Here is a 15,373-nt window from a genome sequence, read left to right as displayed (position 1 = left end):
TGAGACCCCCACAGCTCAAATACTGATGACTTATCCAGGGAATAATTCATCAGTTCAAAAATCTTGGAAAAAAAACAGTTTTAAGAAATGAATGTTATCTTCCCCTTTGTCCAATGGGTCATGTCCCTACAGTCAGTCTGTTTAGGGACGCACCCTCATCTGGTAACATCCAACCGTCAGTTTACTCACACCTTACCAGGAGTATTACTAGAGGAATGACAACTGATACTCCAGAATTGCTATTTCATGTGGAATAGACATATCAGGAGAGGTGAGAGGGCCCCGCTAGTATCAGCACCAGTGGGTGTAATTGCTCTCATCAGATTTTTGGCACGAGCCTAGTAAGGAATATACAACCACGTGTAATATCGGGAAGGACGACCCGAGCCAGCGCCGTCTCACCCACCCAGCACCTCACCTGCCATGAGAGTACGTCAGCTTGTTGTTTTCTGAGGGGATCTTGGCCAGGATCTGCTCTGTCACCTCCAGGAAATTTCCTCCGCACCAGGCATGCTTCGCCAGTATGGTGGTTCCCCTCGCAACAACCGCAAACAGGATGGCCATGTCTTCCCTGCAAGAACAGAACAGACATGTTAGAGGTCAGTCCGCAGAAGCCGCGCTCATTACGTAGATTCAGCATCTCCAACATCAAGCGTCAATTATCTGCCGGATGAAGGACACGGTCAGCTTGGATTCTTCTCATGATGTTCCTCACTGCTGGATGTGATGTTAATTGGAGGAAAAATTATAGAGACAAGGTCAGACATGTCTTCTGAGTCAATCTGACCTTCCCAGGGTCATCACTGGAGATGGCAGAGGGAAGGGGGTCTGTGCCACTTATTAAAGGGCATCTGGCAGCAGTATTGTACCCATGACACTGGCTGACCTGTTACATGTGCGCTTGGCAGCTGAAGGCATCTGTGTTGGTCCCATGTCCATATGTGCCCGCATTGCTGAGAAACATTATGTTTTAATATATGCAATGAGCCTCTAGGAGCAACGGGGGCGTTAGTCTTACACCTAGAGGCTCAGCTCTCTCTGCAACTGCTGCGCCCCTCTGCACTTTGATTGACTGGACCAGGCAGCGAAAATGTCATCATACCTGGCCCTGCCGTTGCAGAGAGAGCAGAGCCTCTAGGTGTAACGACAACGCCCCTGTTGCTCCTAGAGGCTCATTTGCATATAATAAAACATAATTTTCCTCAGCAATGCGGGCACATATGTACATGGGACCGACACAGATGTCTTCAGCTGCCAAGCGCACATGTAACAGGTCAGCCAGTGTCATAGGTACAAAACTGCTGACAGATGCACTGGCAGAATCTATAAAGAGGAGGAGGATGGGAGTCATAGGATCCACTGGCCTGAGCGAGCACTGGGTCAAACTTGCCCATCATAAAATCCTGCTCTGGCCTAAGCTTCAAAATCACAATGACCACAACACGGCCCACGTGGTCCAGCGCGACCCAACTTCCAGTGGAGATCATTTTTCGCGCGCGTTCCTTCTGGGACAATTAAAACCTATTTCTGGAACCTTTGTGAGTCGACTTCATCCGAAGGGGTGACCAGGCAGTCAACGTTCAGAAAACTACTGCCTAAGGCCACATGCACACAGTGCGGATCACGTGCAGAAAACTGACCGCGTAATACAGTACCAGCGAAGATAATGAGATTTGTCAAATTTCATGTACACAGTGTGGGGGTTTTCATGCGAAAATTGACCTGCGGTGCAGATTGTGGAATCGGTAGGATGTCAGCTGTTTGTGTGGATTTTCAGGACATATTTTACTCTTTGCAATGCAAAGGGCGAGATCTGGCGCAGATCCATGTCCGAATCCCCAGGTAACGCATGCGGATTTTGATGTGAATTTGGTGCAAAAGACACACACAGAAAATCCGCATAAGCTACACTGCCGTGCACATATACCCTGACACGCGCAGACACATGGCGAAATCCGCATAAGCTACGCTGCTGTGCACATATACCCTGACATGTGTGTTTTTTGCGCAGAACTGTGGCGAAATCTGCATGAAAATCCACATAAACTACACTGCCGTGTGTACGTAACCTGAGGCTTCATGCGCGCAACTGTATTTTGCATCTACGTCCGATCGGCGTCCTTTGCGGATTGTGCACGGACCCATTCATTTCTACGGGTTGGATATGCGGATATTATCTGTATGTAATACGTCATATTTAGTTCACATTGTGGAGAAGAAAAATCATTTCTAGGGATGGGAGTGAGAAAAACGCAGACTGCACGCAGAAGGTGTCCGTATTTTGCGGATCCGTGGATTACGGACTGTAATATGGATCCTAAATCAGTGGTCTAAAACCTGCGACTCCCCAAATGTTGCGAGACGGCAATATCTTGTAAATTCCGCTTGACGACCGGACTGGCCAGCACAGGGTGAAGACAATAGGGTTCCCGTTGTGGTTTCACTTTCCGGAGACAGCGGCCTCGCCGTGCTGCCAGGTGCACCTTGTACTTGGCGGCCGCATCAACCAGCGCTGACTGTGTGAATATAGAGAGGAAAAGAACAGGCGGAACCAGGAAGAAACTGGATTTACCAAGTGATGGAAAACCCCTTGAATTATCCCCGGTGACTGCAGGGGCAGGTCCAGCGATAGTGGACATGCTGCGGATTATCCCTCTGGATCTGTGGGGCAGGAGATCCACAGCTACAGCACAAAAATCTCATTCACACGCTGCGGAAAACTTCTGCGCGTAAACGGACGGGCAGTGAAGATTTTTAAATCCACAGCATGTCAATTCTGCGGATTTCAAACCCCGTGCAATGCAAAGGCTGAAAATCACTGCAGATTTTGATGCGGAACGGCTGCAAATCATTTTTTTTTTTTACATTGTGTGTGAATGTGCTTAAACAGTGAAGTAAGAGATGGTTGGGGTGGAGGGATCTTTCCGCTGAATCGGAACACTACAACGCCCCATCGTCTTGTGTACTCAGCTCCTAGGCAGACTTATGAGTCTCCTTGGTGACAGGCCATGTGCAGTCGGACCCCGCAGTCATACTCCAGTCCATCTGTCCCCCAAATTTGGTGGGAGGACAGATGGATGGCCACGCGGCGGAGGTATTCCAGAGGGACTTCTTATAGGGGTTGTCCCTTTTCCAAATTAGCCGATTGCCTTGGATCCCACTTTGGGCACCCCTGGCAACCGACTGGTTTATCTGGGGAAGCCGTGGCCAGTTTTATGTCCGCCCACTCTACGACTTCCATGTGCCCTAACAGGTCTTTAATAAAAGCCCCTTTAATAAACAGACAGCCCCTTTAATAAAAAGCTTTTGCCCCCCAAAAACGGATCACTAGGACTGCAGGCGAGGAAGACGCTGAGGGGTCAGCACATCGGAGCAAAGCCTCCAGGATCACACTACTTGGTCCCCACAACACCATTGGATGGCTTTGTGACAACTGACAACCAATCACAGTGCAGGCAGTTTCATAGATCTCCCTCTACTTTACAGAGACAGTGGCGGCCTCTACTGGACAATGCTCTAACTAGCACTGTTAGGGCTCATGTACACCAACAGTTTATTTTATTTTTTCTGTGTCCATTCCATGTTTTTTTGCGGCCTGTATGCAGAACCATTCACTTCAACGGGGCCGCAAAAAAACGGAAATTACTGTGTGCATTCCGTGTCCGTATCTCCGCTGCGCAAAAACATAGAACATGTCCTGTTATTATCCGCATTACAGACAAGGATAGAACTGTTCTGTTAGGCCCCTTTCACACAAGCGAGTTTTCCGCGCGGGTGCAATGCGTGACGTGAACGCATAGCACCCGCACTGAATCCGGACCCATTTATTTCAATGGGTCTGTCTACATGAGCATTTTTTTTTTTTCACGCATTAGTTCTGCATGTTCTATATTCAGCGTTTTTCACGCAGCCCTGGCCCCATAGAAGTGAAAAAGGCTTCAGTGAAAAACGCATTGCATCCGGAAGCAGGTGCGGGTGCGATGCGTTTTTCACTGATGGTTACTAAGAGATGTTGTTTGTAAACCTTCAGTTTTTTATCACGCGCGTGAAAAACGCATCAAAATGCACTGCACCCGCGCGGAAAACACTGAACAACTGAATGCAATCGCAGACAAAACTGACTGAACTTGCTTACAAAATGGTGCGGGTTTCACTGAACGCATCCGGACCTAATCCGTCACGCTCATGTGAAAGAGGCCTTAGGGCCCGGATGTTCCAGTATACAAAATGCGGAACGCACACGGCTGGTATGCACAATTTGCGGACCGAAACACCCAATGGTCATGTGCATGAGCCCTTATTCCATAGTCTAGTCATGTGCCGATCCTTGACCTGACATGACGCAAGGTCTACATAAACAGGGATGCTGGCATACATTAAAGGGGCGGCGCACCTGAGCATGGGGCGCTGTATACAGTATATTAGTATCAAAATCCTGTATATTTGTAAAAGATAACATAAAATAACCAACCCGCGCCTGATAAGGTTCGTGTTCCTTAAGGCGCGGGTTGGTGTCCCCTCTTACTGTTTTAGTAACCACTGGCCTCCCCCACATAATAATTCTGAAGCATCTATTCTTATGGCTCTATGTTGTGCCATTCCTGTATTATTCCTGCTAGAAATTATGAATTTGAAGTTACTAGCAATTGACAATGAAGGTCCAAATGGGTGTTACCAGTTGGGGACCTTGCACAGTCTTACACTGGCAGCATTGATTGGACTGGTAACACCCATCTGGACCTTCATTGAAAAATGCTAGTAATTCATTCATAACTTCGAGCAGAAATAGTGCAATGTAGATTCATAAGATTAGATGCTCCAGAATTATTATTACATGGGGAATGCAAGTAGTACAGACAAGTCAGGAGAGGGGACAGATCCTCTTTAAACACTAAAATCAGGGTATGTGCTACGGGGGATGGGGGGGGGGGCGACGACACAGACCTAGCAGTTGCACAAGTGACCAGGTGCCGCAAAGGGGGACACCAGGTAGGAAGGGGGTGCTGGTCACAGATTCTGCACAAAGCAAGAGAAAGTTTCCGTCTGGGGATAAGCAGTGTGAGGAGCAGAGACTGGAGGGAGCGCAGCAATGAGCCCTACATGACAGGCTAACCTCCGTTATAATCACAGCGTGTAATAACACAATTGCTGCGCTCGCCAGATAATTACCGTTTTGCCTCTAATTCTTCACGGCCTATTAGACGCTATGGTTACAAGTCTGCGATCCAGTAACTAGAATAATTACACCGCTAGACGGCTCGGATGATGGGAGTAATGAACTCCAGTCCCACAGCTATGCGAAGAGGACCTCTCATGAAGACCACCCCTTCCTAGATGCCCCGTTACGGTGTATGGACATCATAGAGGGGTCCCTTTAAAGGGGTTGGTCCAGGTTTGACACTGGTGGCATGCCATTAATGTCAAATAGGTACGTCTCCCACCCCTGGGGGGCCCCGTTTTGGACATAGGAGGTGGGACCCGCACTTAGCTGACATTGATGGCATAGTCTAGCGACAGACCATCAATGTCCCAGATGAGAGTACCCATTTCGATAAAAAATTTGATATATTTTTTGATGATCATGAGTCTGGCCCTCAACAATCAGAATGGCCTTTTACAAAAACCTATTACTTTCAATGGAAGTTACTGAAATCCAGCTAAAGAGGAGCTGCCCCCCCTCCTGACATGTCCGTTTTAGTAACTACTTACCTACCGCACGTAATAACAATTCTGGAGCATCTATTCTTATTACTCTACGATGTGCTATTCCTTTATTATCACTGCTAGAAGGTATGAATGAATTACTACCAGTTTGCAATGAAGGTCCAGATGGGTGTTACCAGGTGGGGGCCTGTCCTTGTACAGTCTCACACTGGCAACACTGATTGGGTAATGTTAGATTGTGCAGGGACACCCGCGCCCCAACAGGTAATTGGGACCTTCATTGCAATCTGCTATCCATTCATTCATAACTTCTAGCAGGAATAATAAAGGTACAATGTAGATGCTGCAGAATTGTTATTACATGGGGAATAGTCATGTCAGGAGAGGTGACGGGGCCTCCTTAAAACTTCAGGAGCCTATCCCCTTTTGTTAGACGCATCCTCTGCAAATAAAGGGATTACTGTACGCCCCAGTCAGCGGTAATCTGGAGGGTGGGAGAGGCCAAGGATCGCGGCACATATAAGGACTGAGTGCTCTTACGAATGCTCGATTACGAAACTGCCCCATGTAAGGCCTCATTCAGACGGCCATAGTGTTTTGCGCATCCGCACATGGCCGCAACCATAACGGAAAATGTCTATTCTCGTCCGCGATTGCGGATAAGGGCTCGTTCACACGACCGTACCGTTTTTTGCGGAGAATAGGACAGGACTCATGATTTTTGCGGGGCCACGGAACGGAGCAACGGATGCGGACAGCACACAGAGTGCTGTCCGCATCTTTTGCGGATCCATTGAAATGAGTGGTTCCGTATACGGAACACAAAATACGTTTCGTGTGAACGAGCCCTAAAAATAAGAAATGCTCTATCCTTTCCGCGCCTCTAAAAACAGATGGGACCTGTAGCTAGAGTATACTTTTTAGAAGTCAGGGACGCCCCCCATAACACACACCGGCGCCACATCTGGCACTGGAGACCATGCTGGCGTCCACACCAGTATGAAGGTCTAAGGCTATGGACCTCACTGTATTCGCACAGACTATCTATTAAAGGGGTTCTCTACCTGGGACTTGTGAGGAGGGTCCTAACAATAAGCTGATCACGTGTCTCCTTCCTGGAGACACGTGATCAGCGGTGATGCCTGCACAGCGTTTCCTCCTCTGCAAGCCAAACATTGGACAGGCGCCAAAAGCCATGCACCTTGATTCCATATTTACTGCTCTTCCCGACATCGGTTATCAGGTCGGACCCCCAATAAACAGGATTCCTGCTATTTAGGGTCTATTCACACGTCCGTTGTTTCTTTCCTGATCTGTTCCGTTTTTTGCTGAACAGATCTGGACCAGATCTGGACCCATTCATTTTCAATGAGTCCTGAAAAAAAATCTGACATTGTGCTGTCCGATTTTTTTCAGGACCCATTGAAAATGAATAGGTCCAGATCTGGTCCAGATCTGTTCAGCAAAAAACGGAACAGATCAGGAAAGAAACAACGGACGTGTGAATAGACCCTTAGTTATCAGTCAGTACATGAGGCTCTGTCAGACGGGTACGACGCTTATCTCCTGAGGAAAACCTACCACAGAGGCAGCAGACCGAGGGAGGGGGCTGCTTATCGCTACCATAAGACTGGCTATGCTTCAGCCCTGCTTTAATATAAGGCAGAGATTCCCACCCTGCGACCCTCCCACCCTGCGACCCTCCAGTTCCAAGTATGAGCCTACAGCTGTGCGGGCATGTTGGGAGTTGTAGTTTTGCAACAGCTGGAGGGCCGCAGGTTGAGGATCCCCGATATAAGGGATCATCAGGACTTTGGTGATTGAACCCACTACATTTGGGCCCCTCAGATGGCAGATGTGAGGAAACCAGTATATATATGTCCATACACATTCGCCAGCTATTCCCCCTCACTCCCTCATACATGCATGCTTGGCTCGGCTGAGCAATGCATGTGTTATAGTAACCGGAGAGGAAAACGCTGTCGTCAGGACAACGGGATTGGGCGCTGCAATTTAATTTTCTTGATCCTTCTTTCCCCGAACATCATTCATGTGTTGAGGGAGAGTCGGGAGACCCCCCTACACATTAGATAGATGGCTGACGCTGCCACAATCGGTGGGTTTGGCGTCAGTAATCTAATACATAAGAGGGCCTTAAAGGGGTATTCTGCTTCTAAGAACTTAGCACATAACAGATTGGTAGGTTCCCCCATCTTGACTATGGAGGTCCCGTAACCCCAAGTCAAGGTAAGTGGCCGGTGGAGCATGCGCAGTGCTGCTCCATTTATTCTCTATGGGACGGATGGAAACAGCAGAGCGCTGTACTACGCTGTACCATGAACGGAGCGGCAATGTGTACGCTCGACCAGATGCTCCATTCATTTGGTGGTACGGGGCCCCTACTCTTGTAATGAGGGGGGCTCCCAGCAGTCAGAACCCCACGGCTCTAATAACTATCCTGTAGATATGGGATAACTTCTTATAACAGGAATTCCCCTTTAAGTGTTCAATTAACTCTGAATTCCCTAATAGTGTGGATGAAAATGGGTTTTCTAAACTAGACAACCCCTTTAAAGGGGGTATTCTGGTTATATAAAGTTGCCCCCTATCCACAGGATAAGAGATAACTATCAGATGGTGGTCCTAGCACTGGGACCCCCCACCGATCATGAAAACGGGGGCCCCCAGAAATGATTGGGATACGGGGGCCCCTGTTCTCGTGATGGGTGGATCCTGGGGATAACTTTATATAACTGGAATCTACAAAATTAATTCATGACAAGTTCTGCAGGTAACTGCAGCAGAGTGTCCCTTTAATATCTGGTTGGTGAGCGGTGATGTCAAGGTCTGTAGCTACAATATGGGACTTAGGCCGGACGTGTAAGGACCGGAGACGTACGCACATCCCTACGGACAAGACAGATCTCAGCACCAGTCCTCAGGTCATCTGCACAGACAGACATGGGAACTGTTCAACAGGGAACTACAAGTCCCAGCATTTACAGAGTCAAAACATCATAAAAGTCAATTTTCATCATGCATATTTACCACTGCTTTCACTTTTCATTACAGCGTCCCATGACGGCGCCTGCACAGCGTTTCCTCCTCTGCAAGCCAAACATTGGACAGGCGCCAAAAGCCATGCACCTTGATTCCATATTTACTGCTCTTCCCGACATCGGTTATCAGGTCGGACCCCCGATTCCTGCTATTTAGTCATCAGTCAGTACATGAGGCTCTATCAGACGGGTACGACGCTTATCTCCTGAGGAAAACCTACCACAGTGGCAGCAGACCGAGGGAGGGGGCTGCTTATCACTACCATAAGACTGGCTATGCTTCAGCCCTGCTTTAATATAAGGCAGAGATTCCCACCCTGCGGCCCTCCAGCTCCAAGTATGAGCCTACAGCTGTGCGGGCATGTTGGGAGTTGTAGTTTTGCAACAGCTGGAGGGCCGCAGGTTGAGGATCCCCGATATAAGGGATCATCAGGACTTTGGTGATTGAACCCACTACATTTGGGCCCCTCAGATGGCAGCAAAACACCTAATATTTCCGTAGGATGCTGACGGCATCAGCAGGGCGCACAAAATACGGTAGACTTTAGGAGCTGGTCAGACCACTATGGGACTGCAGACCCGCATTAAAGGGGTGGTGAGGGCTTCCATTGTTTGTAGTATGGGTCTCATTAGGGCATCATGCACACAGCAATGTCCGTATTTGGGACCGCCTTCCGTGTGCACTCCGCATTTTTCTCACTCCTCTCATTAGAGATGCCTGTTGTAGTCCGCAGTGCAGACCAGAACAGGACACGTTCTATAAGGCGCGGAACAGCCTTGTGGATCTGCCCAAAAATATGCTGATGAAAAATCTGGTCGTGGGCATGATGCCTAAGGCCTCTATTACGCGTCAGTGAATCGCCGACGTGTGCCCCTTGACTTGTCCCAATTCACACATTGGTGGCATATCGCTAGTATGTGCCACCAGCGTCACATAGGTGGCCGCCAAAGAAAACAAGGGTGCACCGCACACCTGTTGCCACCTTCCATTCACTTCTATGGGAGTGCCAAAAATGTGCTCCATTCACTTCCAGAAGTCCCATAGAGGTGAATAGAGCGGTGGGTGCGCTCTCCATTAACTTCTATGGGAGTTCCAAAAATAGCTGAGTGCGCTCGCTCTGCCATAGAAGCGAATGGAGAGCACGCTGCGCATGCGCGGTGCACTCTCCTTCGCATTGGCCACAGTTCCACAGATAGGTGCAGATTCCAGCCTATTTGACATTGGTGGCATATCCTGGCGATACGCCACCAATGTGTGAGAAAGGCCAACACCTTTATGTGGGGACACCACGGAAGCATGACGCTTTTTTTGTCTGTGGTTGCGGATCCCTCACGCACTTTATAGTCTATGGGGGAGATTTATCAAAACTGGTGTAGAACTGGCTTAGTTACCCATAGCTACCAGATTCAGATTCCACCTTTCATTTTTCACAGCTCCTTTGGAAAATGAAAGGTGGAATCTACTTTACACCAGTTTTGACAAATCCCAACCTTTGGGTCGGTGAAAATCACGGATGCCATCACGGACCATTGCTAGGAGATGCTCTAGAAACTAATTTCCAGCCTAGCAGCCTCTGTGGATAATAATTAAACAATGACATTAATTATTATAAATTGACAATTAATTGTAATAGATGTGCGGTGCTGCATACAGGGAGAGGAGGCGCAGCCGTACACGCAGCGAGCTTCAAACCACAGCATCACTGCAATACACTGCGTTGCTCATAGCAACCAATCAGATCGCATCATTCATATCCCAAACCGCTTTGGAGAGATGAAAGCCGGGCTCTGATTGGTTGCTATGGGCAAAACTGACTAGCGCACATTATGACGAGTTGCCAAGGTTGCGCTGTCAGCGCGGCGGATAGAAAACCGACAGCATTAATAGCTGCGTTTACAGGGAACACGTATGACAACACATCACAGGACAGCACAGAGCTGTGACTGCACGAAAAATGCAATTTCCTGTCATTTCAAAACTCCCTCTTGAGCCTGCATACATGTCACATGAGGCTGCTGACAGAGCCTGCATACATGTCACATGAGGCTGCTGACAGAACCTGCATACATGTCACACGAGGCTGCTGACAGAACCTGCATACATGTCACATGAGGCTGCTGACAGAGCCTGCATACATGTCACACGAGGCTGCTGACAGAGCCTGCATACATGTCACACGAGGCTGCTGACAGAGCCTGCATACATGTCACATGAGGCTGCTGACAGAGCCTGCATACATGTCACACGAGGCTGCTGACAGAGCCTGCATACATGTCACACGAGGCTGCTGACAGAGCCTGCATACATGTCACACGAGGCTGCTGACAGAGCCTGCATACATGTCACACGAGGCTGCTGACAGAGCCTGCATACATGTCACACGAGGCTGCTGACAGAGCCTGCATACATGTCACACGAGGCTGCTGACAGAGCCTGCATACATGTCACACGAGGCTGCTGACAGAGCCTGCATACATGTCACACGAGGCTGCTGACAGAGCCTGCATACATGTCACACGAGGCTGCTGACAGAGCCTGCATACATGTCACACGAGGCTGCTGACAGAGCCTGCATACATGTCACATGAGGCTGCTGAGAGAACCTGCATACATGTCACATGAGGCTGCTGACAGAGCCTGCATGCATGTCACATGAGGCTGCTGAGAGAACCTGCATACATGTCACATGAGGCTGCTGACAGAGCCTGCATACATGTCACATGAGGCTGCTGACAGAACCTGCCACTCTCCCCTGTGATGTCCCCTCACACTCCATTATCTGGACACTCTGCCCTGCTTGCCTCTAATTATTGACACCCAGCCCCCCCTCACCTCCCCCTCTAATGGTGTGACCCATCACCCCCCCCCCGTACCTGGAATGGCTCCGGCCGTACAGTGTAGATACAGACAGGGCGTTATTTACATGCCAGGACCCTGCAGCTGCTTCCTCCCTGGGACTGAGCACAGATCACGTGGACTTCCGCAGGTGACTCTTTGTCACAGTGAAGCATCATGGGAAATGTAGTTCTGACCGGTGATTGAGCGCTGCGTACACTCCCCCTGCCTGTCAGTGTGTGGACTGGAGCCGAGTGTGGAGCTTATGGCCAGTTCTAGTGTGGCGATATGGTGTGAACAGGGCTGTGTAATAAGCGCATAGAGGGCATGGACTAAATAACCTGACAGGTGACACTTTATAAAACAGGAACAGAAAATACTGGAATTAACCCTTAGAATACCAGAGTTTTTTTATTTTTCATTTTTTTTATTTTTCATTTTCATTTTTCTTCCCTGTCTTCCTGGAGCCATAACTTTTTTCTTTTTCCATTAACATAGCCATATGATGGCTTGTTTTTTGCGGGACAAGTTGTACTTTCTAATGCCACCATTTAATATGGCCTACCATGTAGTGGGAAGCGGTAAAAACATTTCAAATGGGGTGGAATTGGAATTGGAAAAAAATGCTATTCCTCCGCAGTTTTATGGGTTTTGTCCCTACAGTTTTTCCTGACCTGTGCCCTTTGTTCTCTGGGTCAGTATGATTACAACGATACCACACATGTATAGATTTACTAGCTGATGACCCGGCGTTGTTTGGGTATTTATTTATTGCAATTTTAGATAAAAAAAACTGTGACTTTCACAATGGCCGCCCCTTTAACGGTGACCAGCCCTTTAACAGTGACTTTCACAGTGGCTGCCCCTTTAACGGTGACCGCCCCTTTAACAGTGACTTTCATAGTAGCCGCCCCTTTAATGGTGACCACCCCTTTAACAGTGACTTTCATAGTGGCCGCCCCTTTAACGGTGACCGCCCCTTTAACAGTGACTTTTACAATGGCCGCCCCTTTAACGGTGACCGCCCCTTTAACAGAGTTTCACAATGGCCGCCGCTATAAAGAGGACCTTTCACTAGAATAAAAAATCTAAACTAACTATACAGACATGGAGAGCGGCGCCCAGGGATCTCCCTGCACTTGCTGTTATACCTGGGCGCCGCTCCGTTCTCCCGGTATAGCCTCCGGTATCTTCATATGTTAGGCTCCACCCAGTTGAACCTGCCGGCGTCTCATTCTCCCATGCTGTAGCACTGGCCAATCGCAGCACTCAGCTCATAGCCTGAGAGGCTTTTTTCTCTCTCAGGCTATGAGCTGAGCGCTGCGATTGGCCAGCGCTACAGCATGGGAGAAGGAGACGCCAGCAGGTTCCCCTGGGTGGAGCTTAACTATGAAGATACCGGAGGCTATACCGGGAGAACGGAGCGGCGCCCAGGTATAACAGCAAGTGAAGGGAGATCCCTGGGCGCCGCTCTACACGTCTGTATAGTTAGTTTAGATTTTTTTTTTCTAGTCAAAGGTCCTCTTTAACGGTGACTGCCCCTTTAACAGTGACTTTCACAGTGGCCGCCCCTTTAACAGTGACTTCAGTGACCGCCCCTTTAATAATCGTAGTAATCAAGAAGGACCGGAACTAACACTTTGTAGCTTGCAAAGTGTTTCTTTATTGCCACATATCTGTAAAGCGTTTCGACACCACCCGAGTCTTTGTCAAACAGTGTGTGACCAATACACGGGTGGTGTCGAAACGCTTCACAGATATGTGGCAATAAAGAAATACTTTGCAAGCTACAAAGTGTGAGTTCCGGTCCTTCTTGATTACTACGATTATTTGGGGCGCCAACCCTAGGACACGTGCACCGTGGATTTTACTCGCGGTGCCGACTGATTTGGACATACTATCCTGAGGACAGGTCTTCAATATTAATAGCCCGGAGAACCCCTTTAATAGAGAGGATTGAATCGAGTTGTCTCAGCTATGAGGGGGTGTCCCCGCTGCTGAAGAAGCTCCCCCCGCCCTGACAATCTGCTGCTAGCGGCGCATGAACAATTGCGGAAGCAGAGCCTTGTGCCACTACCCGGAGCAGATGTGAGATTGTAAGGGCGGGGCTGCAGCACCGAGGACACCCCCTCGTAGCTGAAAAACGGACTCCCTCATCTTTAGTCATCAATATCTGATCAGTGGGGGGTCTGGAACCCGGACCACGGTGTGAAGAGGCTACGGCACTGGCACGAGCGTGTCTTCCTGCATGCTATCTAGATTATACTGTAATTACGTCTTCTCTTCACCCCTGATTTATCACTTTTTCGCAAAAAAATAAATAAATATCTAATAACCTGTGACGTTTGATAGATTTTTGCGTAAACTAAATATGCCAACACGGACTAAACCAAAACTACCTTCACATTTTCTCTGAGCTGTGTTGTTTTGGTGGCTCTGGGTACCATGTTTTCTCTCACGTTTTTCCCATAGTCTTCTCTATAGGACTTGAAAAATGTCAGAAAATACACACGACAATAAATACATTTTTTTTATTTCTAATGGTTCCACCTTATGGATCCACCTCTGGCTTTGGCTGATAAACCTGCAAGAAAATCTGCCTGAAAACCTCCTCCCAAAAATTCTGTGTGAATCTACTCCTAACTGTACTTGCTGCAGAAAATCCACAGCACATCCTCTACGTGTGGACATATGCTTAGGCTACTTTCACACTAGCGGCAGGACGGATGCGACAGGCTGTTCACCCTGTTGGATCCGTCCTGCCGCTATTTCGCCGTGCCGCCGCTCCATCCCCATTGACTATAATGGGGACAGGGGCGGAGCTCCGGCGCAGCACAGCAGTTCGCAATGAGAGGCCCCGGACTAAAAAGTCGGACATGCAGTACTGTTAGTCCGGCGGCCTTTCGCCGTGCACTGCTGTGCTGCGCCGGAGCTCCGTCCCGTCCCCATTATAGTCAATGGGGACGGAGCGGCGGCACGGCGAAATAGCGGCAGGACGGATCCGACAGGCTGAACAGCTTGTCGGATCTGTCCTGCCACTAGTGTGAAAGAAGCCTTAAAGGGTTTGTCCAACTTTTTTTCAGACCCCACAGAGTTGCCGGACCCGCCGTAGTGATTATAGTCCCTGGTCCCTACCGCTTGGTTACGGCGCCATCGATCCAATGCCAGCTGTGTAGATCCCGGACGCACTCACATCAACATCCTGTTAACACGGGGCATGTGACCCCAACAGCCATTCACTGGCCGCAGCCGTGACATGTCACCTGTGCGCACGTTACTGGGTTCATGTGCCGCATGGGTGACATATCACCGCTACGGCCAGTGATTGGCCGCTGGGGTCATGTACCCCCTGTGGCTGCTCTGTGGGGTTTGAAAAAAATATTGGAGAACCTCTTTAAGGGTCTGCAATAAACCCGGCCGGCACCCCCCATAGAACTGCCTATTCTTGTCCACAATTGCGGACAAGAATAGGACATGTTCTATTTTTTTGCGAAGTTCGGGGCCGAAGCCCGGAAGTTCGGGGCCGCACTCTGGAAATGCGGATGCGGAGAGCACATAGTGTGCTCTCCGCATCGATTCCTGCCCCATTGAGAATGAATGGGTCCCCAGCTGTTCCCGATATTGCGGAACGGATGCGGACCCATTTGCGGACGTGTGAATGGACCCTAAGTCTGAGTCCTTTGCCTCTGGATAAAAAATGATATTCCTATAAGGGGCTGCCAGGGAACTTGAAATGGCACAGGAAAAAAATAAAAAATTGCCCAATGTTGTTGGTGGGTAACACAAGTAGATGGCAGGGTCAGTGACACCATAG

The 15,373-nt window shown here is 49.0% G+C and overlaps 1 protein-coding gene across 1 annotated transcript in view; it reads right to left on the bottom strand.

Moving 5' to 3' along the window:
* VAMP7 (vesicle associated membrane protein 7) overlaps positions 1–11,712 on the bottom strand; it is a 28,036-nt gene extending 16,324 nt beyond the window's left edge. Inside the window, exons 1-2 of the mRNA XM_044305836.1 lie at positions 11,598–11,712; positions 419–571 (exon numbers count right to left, since the gene is read on the bottom strand). Of these exons, the coding sequence (XP_044161771.1) occupies positions 419–564 (146 nt within the window). The 5' untranslated portion in view covers positions 565–571; positions 11,598–11,712. The remainder of the gene's footprint in view (positions 1–418; positions 572–11,597) is intronic.
* Between the last annotated feature and the right edge of the window lie 3,661 nt (positions 11,713–15,373).

This window comes from Bufo gargarizans, chromosome 9, assembly GCF_014858855.1.
Source record: "Bufo gargarizans isolate SCDJY-AF-19 chromosome 9, ASM1485885v1, whole genome shotgun sequence".
Classification (NCBI taxonomy): Eukaryota; Metazoa; Chordata; class Amphibia; order Anura; family Bufonidae; genus Bufo; species Bufo gargarizans.
The sequence above is the reverse complement of the archived record's forward strand: the minus strand, read 5'-3'. Positions and strand labels throughout refer to the sequence as shown.